The 25,952-nt window shown below is 56.4% G+C and overlaps 1 protein-coding gene across 9 annotated transcripts in view; it reads left to right on the top strand.

Moving 5' to 3' along the window:
- szt2 (SZT2 subunit of KICSTOR complex) overlaps positions 1-25,952 on the top strand; it is a 247,917-nt gene that overhangs the window by 20,477 nt on the left and 201,488 nt on the right. For all 9 annotated transcript variants that reach the window (XM_041208824.1, XM_041208825.1, XM_041208817.1 and 6 more), the window contains exons 15-20: positions 527-732; positions 1,202-1,438; positions 3,109-3,187; positions 3,532-3,629; positions 4,956-5,124; positions 5,979-6,093. In XM_041208824.1, coding sequence (XP_041064758.1) covers positions 527-732; positions 1,202-1,438; positions 3,109-3,187; positions 3,532-3,629; positions 4,956-5,124; positions 5,979-6,093 — 904 coding nt within the window. The remainder of the gene's footprint in view (positions 1-526; positions 733-1,201; positions 1,439-3,108; positions 3,188-3,531; positions 3,630-4,955; positions 5,125-5,978; positions 6,094-25,952) is intronic.

Below are 25,952 nucleotides of genomic sequence, written 5' to 3'. Positions count from 1 at the left end.
TTCATTACAAGTTGCTAAAAGATTCATGAAGTGGTGGGAGGTGGCTTTAGGCTGTATATTCTATGCAATCCTATGTTCCCCAGGCTCTGACTAGAATAGTAATCATTTCTGGAAGTCTGAAATCTCCAATAATGATAAGCTAGCAATTCCACACCTAATTAAGGAGTTATACTGGATGTTTTTTGAAGGAAGAGCAAAAGATGAGAGAGCATAAATTGTAAATAAATATGCAGGCTGGTACACATGTATTTGCAAATGCTAAAGCAACGAGGGATCAAATATGCCATGATAATTCATACTGAACTGTTTTTTATTAATATTAGCAATAGAAAGCTATTATTTTGTTTGTTAGTAAATGAAATAATGATCAGTAAGCTTAGAATTCCAGTTGAATAGCAAAATTCCAGTTTTGCTCTGAAGCATCCAAATGAGTGTGGGGGTGTTTAATATGGTATATATCTGTCACAGTAATTGATCACTCAGCCCTGCACCAAGTGCTGAATATTCTCTGTGGTTATATTGACAGATTGTCGATGAACTGCGAGATCAGATACTCTCACTCCGTTTTCCCCAGCGGGTGCAGAGCAAAGAAGGAACGCCAAAAGTCAAGAGGAAACATCAAGAGAATGCCTCTCCTTCAAAGTCTCCCCCACTTCCTGCCACACAACTGGCACTCTCTGATCGACCTTGTGTTGTGATACTGAAAAAACCATTGGAAAAGCTCCTCATCAGGTATTGGTCAGCGAACAATGAATTGGGAAACCTCTGCTATAACACCACAATCTAAATCATTGTAATTGCATAATAACATTGACTTATCAAATAAAGCATAGCGTTAAGGATGAATCAATGTATCCACATGTTAACACACCATGTAAGAAATTGTGTAGTACTGAATGTAACAGGTAGCACTATGTAATAGCATACTCGTACTAGAGAGGGGCATGTATTGTCAAAAAAAGATTAAAAAAGGAGGTACTTGTGTGTGGGGAATACCCTACTCAAAAATTATTGTATGATTTTAAATTCAATAACATTTTTATAGATGATACTTGAATTTTTTATTTAGTTTCCCTTAGCTTTTGGTGCTTGAAGATAAGAAAATATGGCAGGAATGCCTCAATTGCTTGAAGAGATTAAGAAAGATGATTTCTGGATGTTGCTCTTCTTCACCAAGTGTTATTTCATGTCTACTTCTAAGGTATGAGAAGCTCCCATCAGACTATCGAACTCCCTTTATCTTGAACTTGGACAATTGTGGACACCCAGCATCTATGTCGGGAGCTACGACATTGACAACCGCTCGCACAGCTTCCTCCACACTTGCTTCCCTGTCTCGTTATTTCTATCATCAGCGTTGGGTGTGGTCTGTGCAGCCAGGCTTGGGGCCATCAGTGCCCATCACTTCAGCGGCGCAGATACTTTCTACTCTTACTGAGTAAGAACATTATTAATAGAGTTTTGGTCTGTGGAGAAAATATCTTAAGTATGGAGGAGCACCAAACCTGTTCAGTCTATCCAGTATACTCCATAAACATATGATTTAATGCTTCAGAAAAGCTTCATGCCAAGCCTAGTTTGCAGCAGCTTCAATTAATCATGCTCTCTCATGTTTGCATCCTGAATTTGGCCCAAGATACCTCTTTACATCCTCTTAATCTATCCTTGTTATTTCAAAACCTTGATTCTTCTTCTCTTTTTAAGTTGGTGTTTTCAAACTGAGATCAGACTTTTGGGGTTCCATAAGGAGACCTGGAGATCTGCAAGTTTCATAATGTGAGATCTGGATTTCTGAAAGGTCAATATTCCATGCATAAGACTGTCCATCTGGAGGAGGTACAGTCTAAGTGTGAAATATGACTGCTCATTTATCAACAAGAATCACAAATGTTTTTCTTGTTTCTGATCAGTTGGGCAGTTTTTTTTTTGATAGCATTGATGATGTGCATTATTTCTTAAAATGTGCATGGGACAATATGCAAGGTAAGGAACATAGATGTTTGCAGGCAGGAGAAGTTTCCACCTGTTTAAAATAAAAATAGACTGTACAATGAACATTCTCATTCAGTATGGATTAACCTGGGGCCTGTGTTTGTGTGTATTTTATGCTTCATGACCTATCATCAATGTAATAATACTCACAAACCTCAGCCAGCCATTGACAATGAAAGACTCTGAACATGCTGATGAGTTGCAGGATTTTTTAAAGTCGCAAGTTGAGCGTGTCCATTTTTTCAAAGACAAACAACAAATCATCACTACTGGTCTGGAGAAGGTCTCCTGATTTTTCTTTGTGATCATGAACACAATGTTTCCCTTGCCAGTACTAATGAAACACATCTAGTGTAGTAAAAACACTGTCTATTATGAATTTACATACAAATTAGGAACAGGAGTAAGCCATTCAGCCTCTTGAGTCTGCTCCACCAATTGATAAGATCATGGCTGATCTGATTGTGGCCTCTTCTTTCCTGTCTACCACTAAACCCTTTGGCTCCCTTGTCAGTCAAGAATCTATCTAACTTTGCCTTTAACATTCAATGACTCTGCCTCCAATGTTCTCTGGGGAAGAAAATTCCACAGACTAACAACCCTCTGAGAGAAAAAAAGTTTCTCCTGATCTCCATCTTAAATGGGGGGCCCCTTATTTTTAAACAGTGCCCCTAAATCTAGTCTCTCCCACAAGGGGAATCATCCTTTCAGCTTCCACCTTGTTGAGTTCCCTCAGGGCCTTGTATGTTTCAATAAGATCACCATAACTTTTGGATTTGTAATATTTTATTGTAGAACTAGAGATCTGTGAGAGGGTGTCAGTATTTGCAGAGTTTCCCTGGACAAAGTTTTCAAGCCATTGCTACAAATCTATTATTAGATGTTTTGGACACAATGCAGACAGCAATTAGAGTATATCCTGTGCTTATTTGAACCAAACACCTAGGTTAAAAGAAGAACTGAGAGAAAATATTTATTTTCTAGACAAAAATGTAAGTTACGATTCAATATAATGTTTCCATTCACAGCAAATAAACTGTAAAGACCAATCTAATTGCCACCAACAGGGCCATAATCGCATCCTAACTGCCCTGTTTTCTCTCTTTTAATACGTAGGATTCGCCTGTCTGAAGGGTTCCGCTTTGCTGCCACTGGAGATGGCATTGTCACCATGGTGATGGAGTTACCTATGAAGGTAGGAGCAAGATGTTGCTTAGAATGCACTTGATGAAAGTTCATCTGCCCAGGTATCTGGGCATTCTTATTGAAAATGATAATCATACACTGTAAAGGAAATAAGACTCCTAGTTAGCATGCGAATCTGCCTGTTTTGATCATCACTAGTTCTCCTTCCTTAATTAACCAGACTGAGTGTATCAGATAAGCTTATAAGTATTTGGAGAGTAATGATAGGAAATTATTTTCTAAATCAATTATCCATGTTATGTGCACTGCATATTGAAACTGTTAATTCTACCTATTTGGGATTGGCAGATGTACAGTCGGAACTGTTTATTAATACAGTTTGTTTGGATGCAGGGCAATTCTAGATGTGATGATGACGAGAATGATGAACTCCACACATGCCTAGTACAGTACATTATCTTTCCACCTCACTCCACATCTACCAAAGACAGGTAAGATTCTGATATATTAAACTAATGTTAGTGGGTTTTCTGGAATCTGTATGTTAGCCGTTTTATGGCAGATTGTACAATAGTGACATTAAATAGCCATTGCTTTTTTAGGATGCCTTTTTAATCTAAATAGAGTTTGCATGAGTGATCCTAACTGTAGTTTTTAATTTTAGATTACTGAAAATGCTACTCAAGATGAGGTGTAGGAGATACACAAGAGAATATGGGAATGAATTTAACTTTATAGATTTATAAAGATTATTCATTCACTAATTACCTCTGACCAGCTGTTATGTAGCTTGCCTTTATTAAAAAATATCATTACAGGGAATTCAAGCAAGCTAGCTAGTCTGCAACCTCACCAAATATGCACGGCTGCTCAACGGTTTTGGCAGGTCGCTTTTCTGATGACCAAATAGGTAAAAAGATTGCCCAGTGAAGCATGAAGCCATATAGAACTGAAGGTTACAGTTTAATTTGCAGCCTTTGCTGCATTAGCTGTTCCTGCTGTTGCAATAATTGAGTTGCTACAATTATCCTCAGCATCTTTGGCTAGGGAGACGGAAAATCATTATCATCTGTTAACTCTTTCCAGAAAGAAGAGGATCAGGCTTAGCTGTGATGGCTCCACACTCGAATAGCCTCCCAACTTTTAATGTTTACACTGACACAAAGAATTATCATTTTGATTAAATATATTGGGTCTGCTGGTGCCTGTGGACTGGAGTGCTACAAAAGTTTTACCTTTAGAAGGGGGGAAAAGCCCATTGGCAAGCACTTTGTGGCTGCTTGAGATCAAAGTTTCTACCAGTCGTTCCTGCCTCCCATTTCAACAGGAAAGTAATAACTGGACCTTCCCGCCCTTCCAGCAAAGCACACTTACACACACACACACACACACACACACACATACACACACACACACAGACACAGACACACCAAAAACCCTTCCTGTCAGTCCTGGCGCCTCTCTTGCCCCCAACACATCTGGAGACGTCTTCCCACTCCCCACAAGTCCCAACCTCTCACGCCATCCTTCCTTCATGATTGCTGCTGTTTTCTCATTGGATTTGCGGATTAAGTTTTGTGTGTTACCTTAATGATCTATACATGCATGGTACAGACAAGAGATGAATGAACCTTCTTTCTAAAGAACAAAACATGGACTGGTAGCCAATACAACTTGACCACTCTTACTTGGAAGTGGTTGCATTTTTCAGATGCTATTTTGTTTTTTTTAGATGTTGAATGCTGTTTGTACTTTTTGAGTTCAATCACTTGCATATGTTACAGAGATCTGCTGATCTGTTTGCAATTCTCTCATAGTTTTTCCACAGATGACGATAATGACACGGAAGTTGAGGCAATTGAACTTGACACAGAGTTAAATTTGGTGACTGAATGCTGGGTGGAGCCTCAGAGTGGTCATGTGGTCACCTCTGCTGACGGCCAAAAGTACTTGAATGGATTGTCCTATTTAGACATCCCAAAAGCAGTAAGTCGCATGGGAAATTATTTCAACTCGGCTAAGAGGACTAATGCATATAGGGAGTGTGAAGATTGCAAAGTAAAAATCAGCTTCCAGATATAGTACGCACCATGTAAAACCAATTATTTGTGTGGGGTACAGAGATGCATGTGTTGTATACAGGTCAAACACAAATGTAATGCTGGACAAATGATTCCAAAATCCTTTGTCAGCAGTTTGAATTTTCTAATCACCAGTATCAGTTTGGAGCAGTATCTGTTCCAGTATCTTGTTCAGGGCATAAACAAGCTGATTTTACAGCGTACTCACTATCTGAGCGCAATGAGTCGATACCTTGTGTCTGGATTTTACTGTGTACATGTGCAGAAATGAATGCTGACGCACACAAGCAAGCCAGGTAGTCTCTGGTAAGTGGCGCGTACTGTCTGTTGCCTGTCAATAATCCAACAGTAAAGAGAAACTGAACAATCTACAAATAACGCACAAAAGGACCTGACATTCTGAAGTTTGATGCACACTGTTTTTCTATTAAAGAAGTTATAGAAAGGCCTGACCATTTCAAACTGATGTTTTAATTTTCCTGTTGAATGCAGGCCAGATGCAGTACAATGTATTTTTTAAGAGCTGCCAGCCTCTTCCCCATAGTCATGTCCTCCTTTGGGATTGCTGAACAAATCTTTCTTAAGACTGCCAGGATTCTAAACATTATAGCGGGGCTACTTTATCATTGACCTCTGAATCTTCTGTAGACGTAATGCATTAATTTCTCTCTGAAGCAGCTTTTTGTTTCATTTTGATGATAGTCTGCAAGGGTTTATGGTGTGAAGTATTCTCATGGATGTAACTTCTTTTCCTTCTAGATTTACCCAGAGGACCATGCATGTGTATCTTCCATGTTGACCTTCGAACATCTAAGTCAACTTTGTCAGAATAAGGACCACATCCTGCCAATATGGGGGTCAAGGAGCTCAGAAGGTATGGACACAAAAGGACATGAAAGCTTGGAATAGAAATTTAGAACCTAAGAAAAATATAGAAGTTTGTACACTGCAGAAGTGTCTTTGTCAAATAATGAAAAGAACAAATGTGCTGTGTAAACCCAAGTCCACCTGCAAAAAGTAGGAACATCACTCAAAAGCTGTGTTCTTCATTGAAAGGCTCCCATTGGTGCAAAGTGTGGCCCTCCCCCCTATCAGTGGAGTAGTGCTGTCGGTGCTCCAACCAGGGCCTGGAGAGCACAGTGTGGTGGTGCAGAGTGCCAGCGTCCCAGGGAGGTGATGTCTGGGGCCCCGGGGAGGTCAGGCCTGCGGTGAGGTCTGGGGCCCCAGGGAGGAAGAGGCTGGCTGTGAGGCCTAGGGCCCCGGGCAGTAGAGGTTAGCTGTGAGGTCCACAGCCCCAGGGAGGAAGAGGCTGATTGTGAGGACTGCAGCTCCGGGAAGGAGAGGTTGGTTGTGAGGTCTGGGGCCCCAAGGAGGAGAAAGTCAGGGAGTTCGCTGCTGCGGAGTTGGGCCCCACATCGTGGGCGGGGCTGACAGAGTGTGTGAGTGTGTGAGTGTGTGTGTGTGGGAATGAGAGTGAGAGTTAGCGGAGTGAGATTGTGTGAGAGTGTGTGCGCGGGGAGTGATGGCGGGGGGGTGGGACTAAGAAAGTATGTGGGAGAGAGAGTTTGTGGGAGGGAGTGAGTGTGTGTGTGTGGGAGGGAGTGAGTGTGTGTGTGTGGGAGGGAGTGAGTGTGTGTGTGTGGGAGGGAGTGAGTGTGTGTGTGTGGGAGGGAGTGAGTGTGTGTGTGTGGGAGGGAGTGAGTGTGTGTGTGTGGGAGGGAGTGAGTGTGTGTGTGTGGGAGGAAGTGAGTGTGTGTGTGTGGGAGGGAGCGAGGGAGTGTGTGTGGGAGGGAGGGAGTGTGTGTGTGTGGGAGGGAGGGAGTGTGTGTGTGTGGGAGGGAGGGAGTGTGTGTGTGTGGGAGGGAGGGAGTGTGTGTGTGTGGGAGGGAGGGAGTGTGTGTGTGTGGGAGGGAGGGAGTGTGTGTGTGTGGGAGGGAGGGAGTGTGTGTGTGTGGGAGGGAGGGAGTGTGTGTGTGTGGGAGGGAGGGAGTGTGTGTGTGTGGGAGGGAGGGAGTGTGTGTGTGTGTGGAAGGGAGGGAGTGTGTGTGTGTGGGAGGGAGGGAGTGTGTGTGTGTGTGTGGGAGTGAGTGTGTGTGTGTGGGAGGGAGTGAGTGTGTGTGTGTGGGAGGGAGTGAGTGTGTGTGTGTGGGAGGGAGTGAGTGTGTGTGTGTGGGAGGGAGTGAGTGTGTGTGTGTGGGAGGGAGTGAGTGTGTGTGTGTGGGAGGGAGTGAGTGTGTGTGTGTGTGGGAGGGAGTGAGTGTGTGTGTGTGTGGGAGGGAGTGAGTGTGTGTGTGTGTGGGAGGGAGGGAGTGTGTGTGTGTGGGAGGGAGGGAGTGTGTGTGTGTGGGAGGGAGGGAGTGAGTGTGTGTGTGTGGGAGGGAGGGAGTGAGTGTGTGTGTGGGAGGGAGTGAGTGTGTGTGTGGGAGGGAGGGAGTGTGTGTGTGTGGGAGGGAGGGAGTGTGTGTGTGTGGGAGGGAGGGAGTGTGTGTGTGTGGGAGGGAGGGAGTGTGTGTGTGTGGGAGGGAGGGAGTGTGTGTGTGTGGGAGGGAGGGAGTGTGTGTGTGTGGGAGGGAGGGAGTGTGTGTGTGTGTGGGAGGGAGGGAGTGTGTGTGTGTGTGTGGGAGGGAGGGAGTGTGTGTGTGTGTGGGAGGGAGGGAGTGTGTGTGTGTGTGTGGGATGGAGGGAGTGTGTGTGTGTGTGTGGGAGGGAGGGAGTGTGTGTGTGTGTGGGAGGGAGGGAGTGTGTGTGTGTGTGGGAGGGGGGGAGTGTGTGTGTGTGGGAGGGAGGGAGTGTGTGTGTGTGGGAGGGAGGGAGTGTGTGTGTGTGGGAGGGAGGGAGTGTGTGTGTGTGGGAGGGAGGGAGTGTGTGTGTGTGGGAGGGAGGGAGTGTGTGTGTGTGGGAGGGAGGGAGTGTGTGTGTGTGGGAGGGAGGGAGTGTGTGTGTGTGGGAGGGAGGGAGTGTGTGTGTGTGGGAGGGAGGGAGTGTGTGTGTGTGGGAGGGAGGGAGTGTGTGTGTGTGGGAGGGAGGGAGTGTGTGTGTGTGGGAGGGAGGGAGTGTGTGTGTGTGGGAGGGAGGGAGTGTGTGTGTGTGGGAGGGAGGGAGTGTGTGTGTGTGGGAGGGAGGGAGTGTGTGTGTCTGTGTGGGAGGGAGGGAGTGTGTGTGTGTGGGAGGGAGGGAGTGTGTGTGTGTGGGAGGGAGGGAGTGTGTGTGTGTGGGAGGGAGGGAGTGTGTGTGTGTGGGAGGGAGGGAGTGTGTGTGTGTGGGAGGGAGGGAGTGTGTGTGTGTGGGAGGGAGGGAGTGTGTGTGTGTGGGAGGGAGGGAGTGTGTGTGTGTGGGAGGGAGGGAGTGTGTGTGTGTGGGAGGGAGGGAGTGTGTGTGTGTGGGAGGGAGGGAGTGTGTGTGTGTGGGAGGGAGGGAGTGTGTGTGTGTGGGAGGGAGGGAGTGTGTGTGTGTGGGAGGGAGGGAGTGTGTGTGTGTGGGAGGGAGGGAGTGTGTGTGTGTGGGAGGGAGGGAGTGTGTGTGTGTGGGAGGGAGGGAGTGTGTGTGTGTGGGAGGGAGGGAGTGTGTGTGTGTGGGAGGGAGGGAGTGTGTGTGTGTGGGAGGGAGGGAGTGTGTGTGTGTGGGAGGGAGGGAGTGTGTGTGTGTGGGAGGGAGGGAGTGTGTGTGTGTGGGAGGGAGGGAGTGTGTGTGTGTGGGAGGGAGGGAGTGTGTGTGTGTGGGAGGGAGGGAGTGTGTGTGTGTGGGAGGGAGGGAGTGTGTGTGTGTGGGAGGGAGGGAGTGTGTGTGTGTGGGAGGGAGGGAGTGTGTGTGTGTGGGAGGGAGGGAGTGTGTGTGTGTGGGAGGGAGGGAGTGTGTGTGTGTGGGAGGGAGGGAGTGTGTGTGTGTGGGAGGGAGGGAGTGTGTGTGTGTGGGAGGGAGGGAGTGTGTGTGTGTGGGAGGGAGGGAGTGTGTGTGTGTGGGAGGGAGGGAGTGTGTGTGTGTGGGAGGGAGGGAGTGTGTGTGTGTGGGAGGGAGGGAGTGTGTGTGTGTGGGAGGGAGGGAGTGTGTGTGTGTGGGAGGGAGGGAGTGTGTGTGTGTGGGAGGGAGGGAGTGTGTGTGTGTGGGAGGGAGGGAGTGTGTGTGTGTGGGAGGGAGGGAGTGTGTGTGTGTGGGAGGGAGGGAGTGTGTGTGTGTGGGAGGGAGGGAGTGTGTGTGTGTGGGAGGGAGGGAGTGTGTGTGTGTGGGAGGGAGGGAGTGTGTGTGTGTGGGAGGGAGGGAGTGTGTGTGTGTGGGAGGGAGGGAGTGTGTGTGTGTGTGGGAGGGAGGGAGTGTGTGTGTGTGGGAGGGAGGGAGTGTGTGTGTGTGGGAGGGAGGGAGTGTGTGTGTGTGGGAGGGAGGGAGTGTGTGTGTGTGGGAGGGAGGGAGTGTGTGTGTGTGGGAGGGAGGGAGTGTGTGTGTGTGGGAGGGAGGGAGTGTGTGTGTGTGGGAGGGAGGGAGTGTGTGTGTGTGTGGGAGGGAGGGAGTGTGTGTGTGTGTGGGAGGGAGTGAGTGTGTGTGTGTGTGGGAGGGAGGGAGTGTGTGTGTGTGTGGGAGGGAGGGAGTGTGTGTGTGTGGGAGGGAGGGAGTGTGTGTGTGTGGGAGGGAGGGAGTGTGTGTGTGTGGGAGGGAGGGAGTGTGTGTGTGTGGGAGGGAGGGAGTGTGTGTGTGTGGGAGGGAGGGAGTGTGTGTGTGTGGGAGGGAGGGAGTGTGTGTGTGTGGGAGGGAGGGAGTGTGTGTGTGTGGGAGGGAGGGAGTGTGTGTGTGTGGGAGGGAGGGAGTGTGTGTGTGTGGGAGGGAGGGAGTGTGTGTGTGTGGGAGGGAGGGAGTGTGTGTGTGTGGGAGGGAGGGAGTGTGTGTGTGTGGGAGGGAGGGAGTGTGTGTGTGTGGGAGGGAGGGAGTGTGTGTGTGTGGGAGGGAGGGAGTGTGTGTGTGTGGGAGGGAGGGAGTGTGTGTGTGTGGGAGGGAGGGAGTGTGTGTGTGTGGGAGGGAGGGAGTGTGTGTGTGTGGGAGGGAGGGAGTGTGTGTGTGTGGGAGGGAGGGAGTGTGTGTGTGTGGGAGGGAGGGAGTGTGTGTGTGTGTGGGAGGGAGGGAGTGTGTGTGTGTGGGAGGGAGGGAGTGTGTGTGTGTGGGAGGGAGGGAGTGTGTGTGTGTGGGAGGGAGGGAGTGTGTGTGTGTGGGAGGGAGGGAGTGTGTGTGTGTGGGAGGGAGGGAGTGTGTGTGTGTGGGAGGGAGGGAGTGTGTGTGTGTGGGAGGGAGGGAGTGTGTGTGTGTGGGAGGGAGGGAGTGTGTGTGTGTGGGAGGGAGGGAGTGTGTGTGGGAGGGAGGGAGGGAGGGGTGTGTGTGTGGGAGGGAGGGAGGGAGGGGTGTGTGTGTGGGAGGGAGGGAGGGAGGGGTGTGTGTGTGGGAGGGGAGTGTGGGAGGGGTGTGTGTGTGGGAGGGGAGTGTGTGTGTGTGTGTGGGAGGGGAGTGTGTGTGTGTGTGTGGGAGGGGAGTGTGTGTGTGTGTGTGGGAGGGGAGTGTGTGTGTGTGGGTGGGAGGGGAGTGTGTGTGTGTGGGTGGGAGGGGAGTGTGTGTGTGTGGGGGGGAGGGGAGTGTGTGTGCGTGTGGGGGAGGGGTGTGTGTGCGTGTGGGGGAGGGGTGTGTGTGCGTGTGGGGGAGGGGTGTGTGTGCGTGTGGGGGAGGGGTGTGTGTGCGTGTGGGGGAGGGGTGTGTGTGCGTGTGGGGGAGGGGTGTGTGTGCGTGTGGGGGAGGGGTGTGTGTGTGTGTGTGGGGGAGGGGTGTGTGTGGGGGAGGGGTGTGTGTGTGTGTGGGAGGGGTGTGTGTGTGTGTGTGTGGGAGAGGTGTGTGTGGGAGAGGGGTGTGTGTGTGTGGGGGAGGGGTGTGTGTGTGTGGGGGGGAGGGGGGTGTGTGTGTGTGTGTGTGTGTGTGAGGGGTGTGTCTGTGTGTGAGGGGTGTGTCTGTGTGTGAGGGGTGTGTGTGTGTGTGAGGGGTGTGTGTGTGGGAGGGAGTGAGTATGTGTGTGTGTGGGAGAGAGTGAGTAGGTGTGTGTGTGGGAGGGGCGTGTGCGTGGGAGGGGCGTGTGTGCATGTGCGTGGGAGGGAGTGTGTATGTGTTTGTGTGCGTAGGAGGGGTGAGTGTGGGAGGGGAGTGTGGGAATGAGAGTGAGCGGAGTGAGTTGGTGTGAGAGTGTGTGTGTGTGGAGGGATGCCGGGGGGTTGGGGGTGGGTACTAAGAGAGTGAGTGGGAGGGAGTGATTATGAGTGTGTGTGTGTGTGGGAGGGAGTGAGTGTGTGTGGGAGGGAGCGAGGGAGGGAGTGTGTGTGTGTGGGAGGGAGTGTGTGTGTGTGGGAGGGTGTGTGTGTGTGTGGGAGGGAGTGTGTGTGGGTGGGAGGGAGTGAGTGTGTGTGTGTGGGGGAGGGAGTGAGTGTGTGTGTGTGGGGGAGGGAGTGAGTGTGTGTGTGTGGGGGAGGGAGTGAGTCTGTGTGGTGTGTGGGGGAGGGAGTGAGTGTGTGTGGTGTGTGGGGGAGGGAGTGAGTGTGTGTGGTGTGTGGGGGAGGGAGTGAGTGTGTGTGTGTGGGGGAGGGAGTGAGTGTGTGTGTGTGTGGGAGGGAGTGAGTGTGTGTGGGAGGGAGTGAGTGTGTGTGTGGGAGGGAGTGAGTGTGTGTGTGGGAGGGAGTGAGTGTGTGTGTGGGAGGGAGTGAGTGTGTGTGTGGGAGGGAGTGAGTGTGTGTGTGTGTGTGGGAGGGAGTGAGTGTGTGTGTGTGGGAGGGAGTGAGTGTGTGTGGGAGGGAGTGAGTGTGTGTGTGTGGGAGGGAGTGAGTGTGTGTGTGTGGTAGGGAGTGAGTGTGTGTGTGTGTGGGAGGGAGTGTGTGTGTGTGGGAGGGAGGGAGGGAGTGTGTGTGGGATGGAGGGAGTGTGTGTGTGTGTGGGATGGAGGGAGTGTGTGTGTGTGTGTGGGAGGGAGTGAGTGTGTGTGTGTGTGTGGGAGGGAGGGAGTGTGTGTGTGTGGGAGGGAGTGAGTGTGTGTGTGGGAGGGAGGGAGTGTGTGTGTGGGAGGGAGTGAGTGTGTGTGTGTGTGTGGGAGGGAGTGAGTGTGTGTGTGTGGGAGGGAGTGAGTGTGTGTGGGAGGGAGTGAGTGTGTGTGTGTGGGAGGGAGTGAGTGTGTGTGTGTGGTAGGGAGTGAGTGTGTGTGTGTGTGGGAGGGAGTGTGTGTGTGTGGGAGGGAGGGAGGGAGTGTGTGTGGGATGGAGGGAGTGTGTGTGTGTGTGGGATGGAGGGAGTGTGTGTGTGTGTGTGGGAGGGAGTGAGTGTGTGTGTGTGTGTGGGAGGGAGGGAGTGTGTGTGTGTGGGAGGGAGGGAGTGTGTGTGTGTGGGAGGGAGGGAGTGTGTGTGTGTGGGAGGGAGGGAGTGTGTGTATGTGGGAGGGAGGGAGTGTGTGTGTGTGGGAGGGAGGGAGTGTGTGTGTGTGGGAGGGAGGGAGTGTGTGTGTGTGGGAGGGAGGGAGTGTGTGTGTGTGGGAGGGAGGGAGTGTGTGTGTGTGGGAGGGAGGGAGAGTGTGTGTGTGGGAGGGAGGGAGGGTGTGTGTGAGGGAGGGAGGGAGGGTGTGTGTGTGGGAGGGAGGGAGGGTGTGTGTGTGGGAGGGAGGGAGGGTGTGTGTGTGGGAGGGAGGGAGGGTGTGTGTGTGGGAGGGAGGGAGGGTGTGTGTGTGGAGGGAGGGAGGGTGTGTGTGTGGGAGGGAGGGAGGGTGTGTGTGTGGGAGGGAGGGAGGGTGTGTGTGTGGGAGGGAGGGAGGGTGTGTGTGTGGGAGGGAGGGAGGGTGTGTGTGTGTGGGAGGGAGGGAGTGTGTGTGTGTGGGAGGGAGGGAGTGTGTGTGTGTGGGAGGGAGGGAGTGTGTGTGTGTGGGAGGGAGGGAGTGTGTGTGTGTGGGAGGGAGGGAGTGTGTGTGTGTGGGAGGGAGGGAGTGTGTGTGTGTGGGAGGGAGGGAGTGTGTGTGTGTGGGAGGGAGGGAGTGTGTGTGTGTGGGGGAGGGAGTGTGGGTGTGTGTGGGAGGGGAGTGTGTGTGTGTGTGTGGGAGGGGAGTGTGTGTGTGTGTGTGTGGGAGGGGAGTGTGTGTGTGTGTGTGGGAGGGGAGTGTGTGTGTGTGTGTGGGAGGGGAGTGTGTGTGTGTGTGGGAGGGGAGTGTGTGTGTGTGTGTGTGGGAGGGGAGTGTGTGTGTGTGTGGGAGGGGAGTGTGTGTGTGTGTGTGGGAGGGGAGTGTGTGTGTGTGTTTGGGAGGGGAGTGTGTGTGTGTGTGTGTGTGTGTGTGTGTGTGTGTGTGTGGGAGGGGAGTGTGTGTGTGTTTGGGAGGGGAGTGTGTGTGTGTGTGTTTGGGAGGGGAGTGTGTGTGTGTGTGTGTGGGAGGGGAGTGTGTGTGTGTGTGGGAGGGGAGTGTGTGTGTGTGTGTGGGAGGGGAGTGTGTGTGTGTGTGGGAGGGGAGTGTGTGTGTGTGTGTGGGAGGGGAGTGTGTGTGTGTGTGGGAGGGGAGTGTGTGTGTGTGTGTGTGGGAGGGGAGTGTGTGTGTGTGTGGGAGGGGAGTGTGTGTGTGTGTGGGAGGGGAGTGTGTGTGTGTGTGGGAAGGGAGTGTGTGTGTGTGTGTGTGGGAGGGGAGTGTGTGTGTGTGTGTGGGAGGGGAGTGTGTGTGTGGGAGGGGAGTGTGTGTGTGGGAGGGGAGTGTGTGTGTGTCCGGGAGGGGAGTGTGTGTGTGTGTGGGAGGGGTGTGCGTGTGTGTGTGGGAGGGGTGTGCGTGTGTGTGTGGGAGGGGTGTGCGTGTGTGTGGGAGGGGTGTGCGTGTGTGTGGGAGGGGTGTGCGTGTGTGTGGGAGGGGTGTGCGTGTGTGTGGGAGGGGTGTGTGTGTGTAGGGGAGGGATGTGTGTGTGTGTGGGGGAGGTGTGTGTGTGTGTGGGGGAGGGGTGTGTGAGTGTGGGGGAGGGGTGTGTGTGTGTGGGGGAGGGGTGTGTGTGTGTGGGGGAGGGGTGTGTGTGTGTGGGGGAGGGGTGTGTGTGTGTGGGGGAGGGGTGTGTGTGTGTGTGTGGGGGAGGGGTGTGTGTGTGTGTGTGGGGGAGGGGTGTGTGTGTGTGTGTGGGGGAGGGGTGTTTGTGTGTGTGGGGGAGGGGTGTGTGTGTGGGGGAGGGGTGTGTGTGTGTGGGGGAGGGGTGTGTGTGTGTGTGGGGGAGGGGTGTGTGTGTGTGTGTGGGGGAGGGGTGTGTGTGTGTGTGGGGGAGGGGTGTGTGTGTGTGTGGGGGAGGGGTGTGTGTGTGTGTGGGAGGGAGTGAGTGTGTGTGTGTGTGGGAGGGAGGGAGTGTGTGTGTGTGGGAGGGAGGGAGTGTGTGTGTGTGGGAGGGAGTGAGTGTGTGTGTGTGTGGGAGGGAGGGAGTGTGTGTGTGTGGGAGGGAGGGAGTGTGTGTGTGTGGGAGGGAGGGAGTGTGTGTGTGTGGGAGGGAGGGAGTGTGTGTGTGTGGGAGGGAGGGAGTGTGTGTGTGTGGGAGGGAGGGAGTGTGTGTGTGTGGGAGGGAGGGAGTGTGTGTGTGTGGGAGGGAGGGAGTGTGTGTGTGTGGGAGGGAGGGAGTGTGTGTGTGTGGGAGGGAGGGAGTGTGTGTGTGTGGGAGGGAGGGAGTGTGTGTGTGTGGGAGGGAGGGAGTGTGTGTGTGTGGGAGGGAGGGAGTGTGTGTGTGTGGGAGGGAGGGAGTGTGTGTGTGTGGGAGGGAGGGAGTGTGTGTGTGTGGGAGGGAGGGAGTGTGTGTGTGTGGGAGGGAGGGAGTGTGTGTGTGTGGGAGGGAGGGAGTGTGTGTGTGTGGGAGGGAGGGAGTGTGTGTGTGTGGGAGGGAGGGAGTGTGTGTGTGTGGGAGGGAGGGAGTGTGTGTGTGTGGGAGGGAGGGAGTGTGTGTGTGTGGGAGGGAGGGAGTGTGTGTGTGTGGGAGGGAGGGAGTGTGTGTGTGTGGGAGGGAGGGAGTGTGTGTGTGTGGGAGGGAGGGAGTGTGTGTGTGTGGGAGGGAGGGAGTGTGTGTGTGTGGGAGGGAGGGAGTGTGTGTGTGTGGGAGGGAGGGAGTGTGTGTGTGTGGGAGGGAGGGAGTGTGTGTGTGTGGGTGGGAGGGAGTGTGTGTGTGTGGGAGGGAGGGAGTGTGTGTGTGTGGGAGGGAGGGAGGGAGGGGTGTGTGTGTGGGAGGGAGGGAGGGAGGGGTGTGTGTGTGGGAGGGAGGGAGGGAGGGGTGTGTGTGTGGGAGGGGAGTGTGGGAGGGGTCTGTGTGTGGGAGGGGAGTGTGGGAGGGGTGTGTGTGTGGGAGGGGAGTGTGTGTGTGTGTGTGGGAGGGGAGTGTGTGTGTGTGTGTGGGAGGGGAGTGTGTGTGTGTGTGTGGGAGGGGAGTGTGTGTGTGTGTGTGGGAGGGGAGTGTGTGTGTGTGGGGGGGAGGGGTGTGTGTGTGTGTGGGGGGGAGGGGTGTGTGTGTGTGTGGGGGGGAGGGGTGTGTGTGCGTGTGGGGGAGGGGTGTGTGTGCGTGTGGGGGAGGGGTGTGTGTGCGTGTGGGGGAGGGGTGTGTGCGTGTGGGGGAGGGGTGTGTGTGCGTGTGGGGGAGGGGTGTGTGTGCGTGTGGGGGAGGGGTGTGTGTGCGTGTGGGGGAGGGGTGTGTGTGCGTGTGGGGGAGGGGTGTGTGTGCGTGTGGGGGAGGGGTGTGTGTGCGTGTGGGGGAGGGGTGTGTGTGTGTGTGTGGGGGAGGGGTGTGTGTGGGGGAGGGGTGTGTGTGTGTGTGGGAGGGGTGTGTGTGTGTGTGTGTGGGAGAGGTGTGTGTGGGAGAGGGGTGTGTGTGTGTGGGGGAGGGGTGTGTGTGTGTGGGGGGGAGGGGGGTGTGTGTGTGTGTGTGTGTGTGTGAGGGGTGTGTCTGTGTGTGAGGGGTGTGTCTGTGTGTGAGGGGTGTGTGTGTGTGTGAGGGGTGTGTGTGTGGGAGGGAGTGAGTATGTGTGTGTGTGGGAGAGAGTGAGTAGGTGTGTGTGTGGGAGGGGCGTGTGCGTGGGAGGGGCGTGTGTGCATGTGCGTGGGAGGGAGTGTGTATGTGTTTGTGTGCGTAGGAGGGGTGAGTGTGGGAGGGAGTGTGGGAATGAGAGTGAGCGGAGTGAGTTGGTGTGAGAGTGTGTGTGTGTGGAGGGATGCCGGGGGGTTGGGGGTGGGTACTAAGAGAGTGAGTGGGAGGGAGTGATTATGAGTGTGTGTGTGTGTGTGGGAGGGAGTGAGTGTGTGTGGGAGGGAGCGAGGGAGGGAGTGTGTGTGTGTGGGAGGGAGTGTGTGTGTGTGGGAGGGAGTGTGTGTGTGTGGGAGGGAGTGTGTGTGGGTGGGAGGGAGTGAGTGTGTGTGTGTGGGGGAGGGAGTGAGTGTGTGTGTGTGGGGGAGGGAGTGAGTGTGTGTGTGTGGGGGAGGGAGTGAGTCTGTGTGGTGTGTGGGGGAGGGAGTGAGTGTGTGTGGTGTGTGGGGGAGGGAGTGAGTGTGTGTGGTGTGTGGGGGAGGGAGTGAGTGTGTGTGTGTGTGGGAGGGAGTGAGTGTGTGTGGGAGGGAGTGAGTGTGTGTGTGGGAGGGAGTGAGTGTGTGTGTGGGAGGGAGTGAGTGTGTGTGTGTGTGTGGGAGGGAGTGAGTGTGTGTGTGTGGGAGGGAGTGAGTGTGTGTGTGTGGGAGGGAGTGAGTGTGTGTGTGTGGGAGGGAGTGAGTGTGTGTGTGTGGGAGGGAGTGAGTGTGTGTGTGTGTGGGAGGGAGTGTGTGTGTGTGGGAGGGAGGGAGGGAGTGTGTGTGGGATGGAGGGAGTGTGTGTGTGTGTGGGATGGAGGGAGTGTGTGTGTGTGGGAGGGAGGGAGTGTGTGTGTGTGGGAGGGAGGGAGTGTGTGTGTGTGGGAGGGAGGGAGTGTGTGTGTGTGGGAGGGAGGGAGTGTGTGTGTGTGGGAGGGAGGGAGTGTGTGTGTGTGGGAGGGAGGGAGTGTGTGTGTGTGGGAGGGAGGGAGGGTGTGTGGGAGGGAGGGAGGGTGTGTGTGTGGGGGAGGGAGTGAGTGTGTGTGTGTGGGGGAGGGAGTGAGTCTGTGTGGTGTGTGGGGGAGGGAGTGAGTGTGTGTGGTGTGTGGGGGAGGGAGTGAGTGTGTGTGGTGTGTGGGGGAGGGAGTGAGTGTGTGTGTGTGTGGGAGGGAGTGAGTGTGTGTGGGAGGGAGTGAGTGTGTGTGTGGGAGGGAGTGAGTGTGTGTGTGGGAGGGAGTGAGTGTGTGTGTGTGTGTGGGAGGGAGTGAGTGTGTGTGTGTGGGAGGGAGTGAGTGTGTGTGTGTGGGAGGGAGTGAGTGTGTGTGTGTGGGAGGGAGTGAGTGTGTGTGTGTGTGTGGGAGGGAGGGAGTGTGTGTGTGTGGGAGGGAGGGAGTGTGTGTGTGTGGGAGGGAGGGAGTGTGTGTGTGTGGGAGGGAGGGAGTGTGTGTATGTGGGAGGGAGGGAGTGTGTGTGTGTGGGAGGGAGGGAGTGTGTGTGTGTGGGAGGGAGGGAGTGTGTGTGTGTGGGAGGGAGGGAGTGTGTGTGTGTGGGAGGGAGGGAGTGTGTGTGTGTGGGAGGGAGGGAGGGTGTGTGGGAGCGAGGGAGGGTGTGTGTGTGGGAGGGAGGGAGGGTGTGTGTGTGGGAGGGAGGGAGGGTGTGTGTGTGGGAGGGAGGGAGGGTGTGTGTGTGGGAGGGAGGGAGGGTGTGTGTGTGGGAGGGAGGGAGGGTGTGTGTGTGGGAGGGAGGGAGGGTGTGTGTGTGGGAGGGAGGGAGGGTGTGTGTGTGGGAGGGAGGGAGGGTGTGTGTGTGGGAGGGAGGGAGGGTGTGTGTGTGTGGGAGGGAGGGAGTGTGTGTGTGTGGGAGGGAGGGAGTGTGTGTGTGTGGGAGGGAGGGAGTGTGTGTGTGTGGGAGGGAGGGAGTGTGTGTGTGTGGGGGAGGGAGTGTGGGAGGGGAGTGTGTGTGTGTGTGGGAGGGGAGTGTGTGTGTGTGTGTGGGAGGGGAGTGTGTGTGTGTGTGTGTGGGAGGGGAGTGTGTGTGTGTGTGGGAGGGGAGTGTGTGTGTGTGTGTGGGAGGGGAGTGTGTGTGTGTGTGGGAGGGGAGTGTGTGTGTGTGTGGGAGGGGAGTGTGTGTGTGTGTGTGTGTGGGAGGGGAGTGTGTGTGTGTGTGGGAGGGGAGTGTGTGTGTGTGTGTGGGAGGGGAGTGTGTGTGTGTGTTTGGGAGGGGAGTGTGTGTGTGTGTGTGTGTGTGTGTGTGTGTGTGTGTGTGTGGGAGGGGAGTGTGTGTGTGTTTGGGAGGGGAGTGTGTGTGTGTGTGTTTGGGAGGGGAGTGTGTGTGTGTGTGTTTGGGAGGGGAGTGTGTGTGTGTGTGTTTGGGAGGGGAGTGTGTGTGTGTGTGGGAGGGGAGTGTGTGTGTGTGTGGGAGGGGAGTGTGTGTGTGTGTGGGAAGGGAGTGTGTGTGTGTGTGTGTGTGTGGGAGGGGAGTGTGTGTGTGTGTGTGGGAGGGGAGTGTGTGTGTGGGAGGGGAGTGTGTGTGTGGGAGGGGAGTGTGTGTGTGTCCGGGAGGGGAGTGTGTGTGTGTGTGGGAGGGGTGTGCGTCTGTGTGTGGGAGGGGTGTGCGTGTGTGTGTGGGAGGGGTGTGCGTGTGTGTGGGAGGGGTGTGCGTGTGTGTGGGAGGGGTGTGCGTGTGTGTGGGAGGGGTGTGCGTGTGTGTGGGAGGGGTGTGTGTGTGTAGGGGAGGGATGTGTGTGTGTGTGGGGGAGGTGTGTGTGTGTGTGGGGGAGGGGTGTGTGTGTGTGGGGGAGGGGTGTGTGTGTGTGGGGGAGGGGTGTGTGTGTGTGGGGGAGGGGTGTGTGTGTGTGGGGGAGGGGTGTGTGTGTGTGGGGGAGGGGTGTGTGTGTGTGTGGGGGAGGGGTGTGTGTGTGTGTGTGGGGGAGGGGTGTGTGTGTGTGTGTGGGGGAGGGGTGTGTGTGTGTGTGGGGGAGGGGTGTTTGTGTGTGTGGGGGAGGGGTGTGTGTGTGGGGGAGGGGTGTGTGTGTGTGGGGGAGGGGTGTGTGTGTGTGTGGGGGAGGGGTGTGTGTGTGTGTGGGGGAGGGGTGTGTGTGTGTGTGGGGGAGGGGTGTGTGTGTGTGTGGGGGAGGGGTGTGTGTGTGTGTGGGGGAGGGGTGTGTGTGTGTGTGGGGGAGGGGTGTGTGTGTGTGGGGGAGGGGTGTGTGTGTGGGGGAGGGGTGTGTGTGTGGGGGAGGGAGTGGGTATGTGTGTGTGTGGGGGAGGGAGTGGGTATGTGTGTGTGGGGGAGGGAGTGGGTATGTGTGTGTGTGGGGGAGGGAGTGGGTATGTGTGTGTGTGGGGGAGGGAGTGGGTATGTGTGTGTGTGGGGGAGGGAGTGGGTATGTGTGTGTGTGGGGGAGGGAGTGGGTATGTGTGTGTGTGTGGGAGGGAGTGGGTATGTGTGTGTGTGTGGGAGGGAGTGGGTATGTGTGTGTGTGTGGGAGGGAGTGGGTATGTGTGTGTGTGTGGGAGGGAGTGGGTATGTGTGTGTGTGTGGGAGGGAGTGGGTATGTGTGTGTGTGTGGGAGGGAGTGGGTATGTGTGTGTGTGTGGGAGGGAGTGGGTATGTGTGTGTGTGTGGGAGGGAGTGGGTATGTGTGTGTGTGTGGGAGGGAGTGGGTATGTGTGTGTGTGTGGGAGGGAGTGGGTATGTGTGTGTGTGTGGGAGGGAGTGGGTATGTGTGTGTGTGTGGGAGGGAGTGGGTATGTGTGTGTGTGTGGGAGGGAGTGGGTATGTGTGTGTGTGTGGGAGGGAGTGGGTATGTGTGTGTGTGTGGGAGGGAGTGGGTATGTGTGTGTGTGTGGGAGGGAGTGGGTATGTGTGTGTGTGGGAGGGAGTGGGTATGTGTGTGTGTGTGGGAGGGAGTGGGTATGTGTGTGTGTGTGGGAGGGAGTGGGTATGTGTGTGTGTGTGGGAGGGAGTGGGTATGTGTGTGTGTGTGGGAGGGAGTGGGTATGTGTGTGTGTGTGGGAGGGAGTGGGTATGTGTGTGTGTGTGGGAGGGAGTGGGTATGTGTGTGTGTGTGGGAGGGAGTGGGTATGTGTGTGTGTGTGGGAGGGAGTGGGTATGTGTGTGTGTGTGGGAGGGAGTGGGTATGTGTGTGTGTGGGAGGGAGTGGGTATGTGTGTGTGTGTGGGAGGGAGTGGGTATGTGTGTGTGTGTGGGAGGGAGTGGGTATGTGTGTGTGTGTGGGAGGGAGTGGGTATGTGTGTGTGTGTGGGAGGGAGTGGGTATGTGTGTGTGTGGGAGGGAGTGGGTATGTGTGTGTGTGTGTGGGAGGGAGTGTGTATATGTGTGTGTGTGGGAGGGAGTGGGTATGTGTGTGTGTATGGGAGGGAGTGGGTATGTGTGTGTGTGTGTGGGAGGGAGTGGGTATGTGTGTGTGTGTGGGAGGGAGTGGGTATGTGTGTGTGTGTGGGAGGGAGTGGGTATGTGTGTGTGTGTGGGAGGGAGTGGGTATGTGTGTGTGTGTGGGAGGGAGTGGGTATGTGTGTGTGTGTGGGAGGGAGTGGGTATGTGTGTGTGTGTGGGAGGGAGTGGGTATGTGTGTGTGTGTGGGAGGGAGTGGGTATGTGTGTGTGTGTGGGAGGGAGTGGGTATGTGTGTGTGTGTGGGAGGGAGTGAGTGTGTGTGTGTGTGTGTGTGGGAGGAAGTGAGTGTGTGTGGGAGGGAGTGTGGGAGGGGTGAGTGTGTGGGGGAGGGAGTGTGTGTGTGTGTGGGAGGGAGTGTGGGAGGGGTGAGTGTGGGAGGGGTGAGTGTGGGAGGGGTGAGTGTGGGAGGGGTGAGTGTGGGAGGGGTGAGTGTGGGAGGGGTGAGTGTGGGAGGGGTGAGTGTGGGAGGGGTGAGTGTGTGGGGGAGGGAGTGTGGGAGGGGTGTGTGTGTGGGAGGGGTGTGTGTGTGTGTGGGAGGGAGTGTGTGTGTGTGGGAGGGAGTGTGTGTGTGTGGGAGGGAGTGTGTGTGTGTGGGAGGGAGTGTGTGTGTGTGTGGGAGGGGAGTGTGTGTGTGTGTGGGAGGGGAGTGTGTGTGTGTGTGGGAGGGGAGTGTGTGTGTGTGTGGGAGGGGAGTGTGTGTGTGTGTGGGAGGGGAGTGTGTGTGTGTGTGGGAGGGGAGTGTGTGTGTGTGTGGGAGGGGAGTGTGTGTGTGTGTGGGAGGGGAGTGTGTGTGTGTGTGGGAGGGGAGTGTGTGTGTGTGGGAGGGGAGTGTGTGTGTGTGTGGGAGGGGAGTGTGTGTGTGTGTGTGTGGGAGGGGAGTGTGTGTGGAAGGGGAGTGTGTGTGGAAGGGGAGTGTGTGTGGAAGGGGAGTGTGTGTGTGTGGGAGGGGAGTGTGTGTGTGTGGGAGGGGTGTGCGTGTGTGTGTGGGAGTGGTGTGCGTGTGTGTGGGGGAGGGGTGTGCGTGTGTGTGGGGGAGGGGTGTGCGTGTGTGTGGGGGAGGGGTGTGCGTGTGTGTGGGGGAGGGGTGTGCGTGTGTGTGGGGGAGGGGTGTGCGTGTGTGTGTGGGGGACCGGGGTGTGTGTGGGGGAGGGGTGTGTGTGGGGGAGGGGTGTGTGTGGGGGAGGGGTGTGTGTGTGTGTGGGAGAGGGGTGTGTGTGTGTGGGGGAGGGGTGTGTGTGTGTGGGAGAGGGGTGTGTGTGTGTGGGAGAGGGGTGTGTGTGTGTGGGGGAGGGGTGTGTGTGTGTGGGGGGAGGGGTGTGTGTGTGTGTGTGTGTGTCTGTGTGTGAGGGGTGTGTGTGTGAGGGGTGTGTGTGTGGGAGGGAGTGAATATGTGTGTGTGGGAGGGAGTGAGTATGTGTGTGTGTGTGGGAGAGAGTGAGTAGGTGTGTGTGTGGGAGGGGCGTGTGCGTGGGAGGGGCGTGTGTGCATGTGCGTGGGAGGGAGTGTGTATGTGTTTGTGTGCGTGGGAGGGGTGAGTGTGGGAATGAGAGTGAGCGGAGTGAGTTGGTGTGTGAGTGTGTGTGTGTGGAGGGATGCCGGGGGGTTGGGGGGTGGGTACTAAGAGAGTGTGTGGGAGGGAGTGATTATGAGTGTGTGTGTGTGTGGGAGGGAGTGAGTGTGTGTGGGAGGGAGCGAGGGAGGGAGTGTGTGTGTGTGGGAGGGAGTGTGTGTGTGTGGGAGGGAGTGTGTGTGTGTGGGAGGGAGTGTGTGTGTGTGGGAGGGAGTGTGTGTGTGTGGGAGGGAGTGTGTGTGGGTGGGAGGGAGTGAGTGAGTGTGTGTGGGTGGGAGGGAGTGAGTGAGTGTGTGTGGGTGGGAGGGAGTGAGTGTGTGTGTGTGGGGGAGGGAGTGAGTGTGTGTGTGTGGGGGAGGGAGTGAGTGTGTGTGGGGGAGGGAGTGTGTGTGTGTGGGGGAGGGAGTGAGTGTGTGTGTGTGGGGGAGGGAGTGAGTGTGTGTGGTGTGTGGGAGGGAGGGAGTGTGGGAGGGAGGGAGTGTGGGAGGGAGGGAGTGTGGGAGGGAGGGAGTGTGGGAGGGGTGTGTGTGTGTGGGAGGGTGTGTGGGAGGGGTGTGTGTGTGTGTGGGAGGGGTGTGTGTGTGTGTGGGAGGGGTGTGTGTGTGTGTGGGAGGGGTGTGTGTGTGTGTGGGAGGGGTGTGTGTGTGTGTGGGAGGGGTGTGTGTGTTTGGGAGGGGTGTGTGTGGGAGGGGTATGTGTGTGTGTGTGCGTGGGAGGGGTGTGCATGGGAGGGGGATGTGTGCGTGGCAGGGGGATGTGTGTGTGGGAGGGGGTGTGTGTGTGTGTGTGTGTGTGTGTGTGTGTGTGTGTGAGGGGTGTATCGGTGTGTGTGTCTGGCAATGAGAGTGAGCGGAGTGAGTTTGTGTGAGAGTGTGTGTGTGGGGAGGGATGGCGGGGGGTTACTAAGAAAGTATGTGGGAGAGAGAGTGTGTGTGTGTGGGAGGGAGTGAGTGTGTGTGTGTGGGAGGGAGTGAGTGTGCGTGTGTGGGAGGGAGTGAGTGTGTGTGTGTGGGAGGGAGTGAGTGTGTGTGTGTGGGAGGTGAGTGTGTGTGTGTGGGAGGGAGTGAGTGTGTGTGTGTGGGAGGGAGTGAGTGTGTGTATGTGGGAGGGGGAGGGAGTGTGTGTGTGTGTGTGGGAGGGAGTGAGTGAGTGTGTGTGTGTGTGGGAGGGTGTGAGTGTGTGGGGGAGGGAGTGTGTGTGTGGGAGGGAGTGTGGGAGGGGTGAGTGTGTGTGGGAGGGTGTGTGGGAGGGAGTGTGGGAGGGGTGTGTGTGTGTGTGGGAGGGAGTGTGTGTGTGGGAGGGAGTGTGTGTGTGGGAGGGGAGTGTGTGTGTGTGTGGGAGGGGAGTGTGTGTGTGTGGGAGGGGAGTGTGTGTGTGTGTGGGAGGGGAGTGTGTGTGTGTGTGGGAGGGGAGTGTGTGTGTGTGTGGGAGGGGAGTGTGTGTGTGTGTGTGTGTGTGTGTGTGTGTGTGTGGGAGGGGAGTGTGTGTGTGTGTTTGGGAGGGGTGTGTGTGTGTGTGTTTGGGAGGGGTGTGTGTGTGTGTGTGTTTGGACGTGGAGTGTGTGTGTGTGTGTGGGAGGGGAGTGTGTGTGTGTGTGGGAGGGGAGTGTGTGTGTGTGTGGGAGGGGAGTGTGTGTGTGTGTGGGAGGGGAGTGCGTGTGTGTGTGGGAGGGGAGTGCGTGTGTGTGTGGGAGGGGAGTGCGTGTGTGTGTGGGAGGGGAGTGCGTGTGTGTGTGGGAGGGGAGTGCGTGTGTGTGTGGGAGGGGAGTGCGTGTGTGTGTGGGAGGGGAGTGCGTGTGTGTGTGGGAGGGGAGTGCGTGTGTGTGTGGAGGGGTGTGCGTGTGTGTGTGTGAGGGGTGTGCGTGTGTGTGTGTGAGGGGTGTGCGTGTGTGTGTGGGAGGGGTGTGCGTGTGTGTGTGGGAGGGGTGTGCGTGTGTGTGTGGGAGGGGTGTGCGTGTGTGTGTGGGAGGGGTGTGTGTGTGTGGGAGGGGTGTGTGTGTGTGTGTGGGGAAGGGGTGTGTGTGTGTGTGGGGGAGGGGTGTGTGTGTGTGTGGGGGAGGGGTGTGTGTGTGTGTGGGGGAGGGGTGTGTGAGTGTGTGGGGGAGGGGTGTGTGTGTGTGTGGGGGAGGGGTGTGTGTGTGTGTGGGGGAGGGGTGTGTGTGTGTGTGGGGGAGGGGTGTGTGTGTGTGTGGGGGAGGGGTGTGTGTGTGTGTGGGGGAGGGGTGTGTGTGTGTGTGGGGGAGGGGTGTGTGTGTGTGGGGGAGGGGTGTGTGTGTGTGTGTGGGGGAGGGGTGTGTGTGTGTGGGGGAGGGGTGTGTGTGTGTGTGTGTGTGGGGGGGAGGGGTGTGTGTGTGTGTGTGGGGGAGGGGTGTGTGTGTGTGTGGGGGGGAGGGGTGTGTGTGTGTGTGGGGGGGAGGGGTGTGTGTGTGTGTGGGGGAGGGGTGTGTGTGTGTGTGTGGGGGAGGGGTGTGGGGGAGGGGTGTGTGTGTGTGTGAGGTGTGTGTGTGTGTGCGCGGGAGGGGTGTGTGTGCGTGGGAGGGCGTGGGAGGGGGGCGTGCGTGCAGGAGGGGGGGCGTGCGCACGGCGGGAGGGAGGGGCGCGCGTGCAGCACGGGTGGGTGGGGCGTGTGCATGCGTGGGAGGGCGGGGCGGAGTGCGTGTGCGCGCGCATGGGACGGGCGGGGTGCTTGTGCATGCGCGGGGCGGAGTGTGTGTGCGCGCGGGAGGGGCAGAGTGTGTGTGCGCGCGGGAGTGGCGGAGTGTGTATATGTGAGTGTGTGGGAGGGGTGTGTGTGTGGGAGGGGTGTATGTGTGGGAGGGGTGTATGTGTGGGAGGGGTGTGTGTGTGGGAGGGGTGTGTGTGTGGGAGGGGTGTGTGTGTGGGAGGGGTGTGTGTGTGGGAGGGGTGTGTGTGTGTGTGGGAGGGGTGTGTGTGTGTGTGTGGGAGGGGTGTGTGTGTGTGTGGGAGGGGTGTGTGTGTGTGTGGGAGGGGTGTGTGTGTGTGTGGGAGGGGTGTGTGTGTGTGTGGGAGGGGTGTGTGTGTGTGTGGGAGGGGTGTGTGTGTGTGGGAGGGGTGTGTGTGTGTGGGAGGGGTGTGTGTGTGTGGGAGGGGTGTGTGTGTGTGGGAGGGGTGTGTGTGTGTGGGAGGGGTGTGTGTGTGTGGGAGGGGTGTGTGTGTGTGTGGGAGGGGTGTGTGTGTGTGTGGGAGGGGTGTGTGTGTGTGTGGGAGGGGTGTGTGTGTGTGTGGGAGGGGTGTGTGTGTGTGGGAGGGGTGTGTGTGTGTGTGTGGGAGGGGTGTGTGTGTGTGTGTGGGAGGGGTGTGTGTGTGTGTGTGGGAGGGGTGTGTGTGTGTGTGTGGGAGGGGTGTGTGTGTGTGTGTGGGAGGGGTGTGTGTGTGTGTGTGGGAGGGGTGTGTATGTGTGTGGGAGGGGTGTGTGTGTGTGTGTGTGTGGGAGGGGTGTGTGCGTGTGTGTGTGTGTGTGTGGGAGGGGTGTGTGTGTGGGTGTGTGGGTGTGTGTGGGAGGGGTGTGTGTTTGTGGGAGGGGTGTGTGTGTGTGGGAGGGGTGTGTGGGAGGGGGGTGTGAGTGTGTGTGTGTGTGTGGAAGGGGTGTGTGGGAGTGGGAGGGGTGTATGTGTGTGGGAGGGGTGTATGTGTGTTGGAGGGGGGTGTGTGTGTGTGCGTCGGAGGGGGGTGTGCGCGTGGGTG

This window comes from Carcharodon carcharias, chromosome 16, assembly GCF_017639515.1.
Source record: "Carcharodon carcharias isolate sCarCar2 chromosome 16, sCarCar2.pri, whole genome shotgun sequence".
Lineage (NCBI taxonomy): Eukaryota > Metazoa > Chordata > Chondrichthyes > Lamniformes > Lamnidae > Carcharodon > Carcharodon carcharias.
This window is presented reverse-complemented; position numbering and strand designations above follow the sequence as displayed.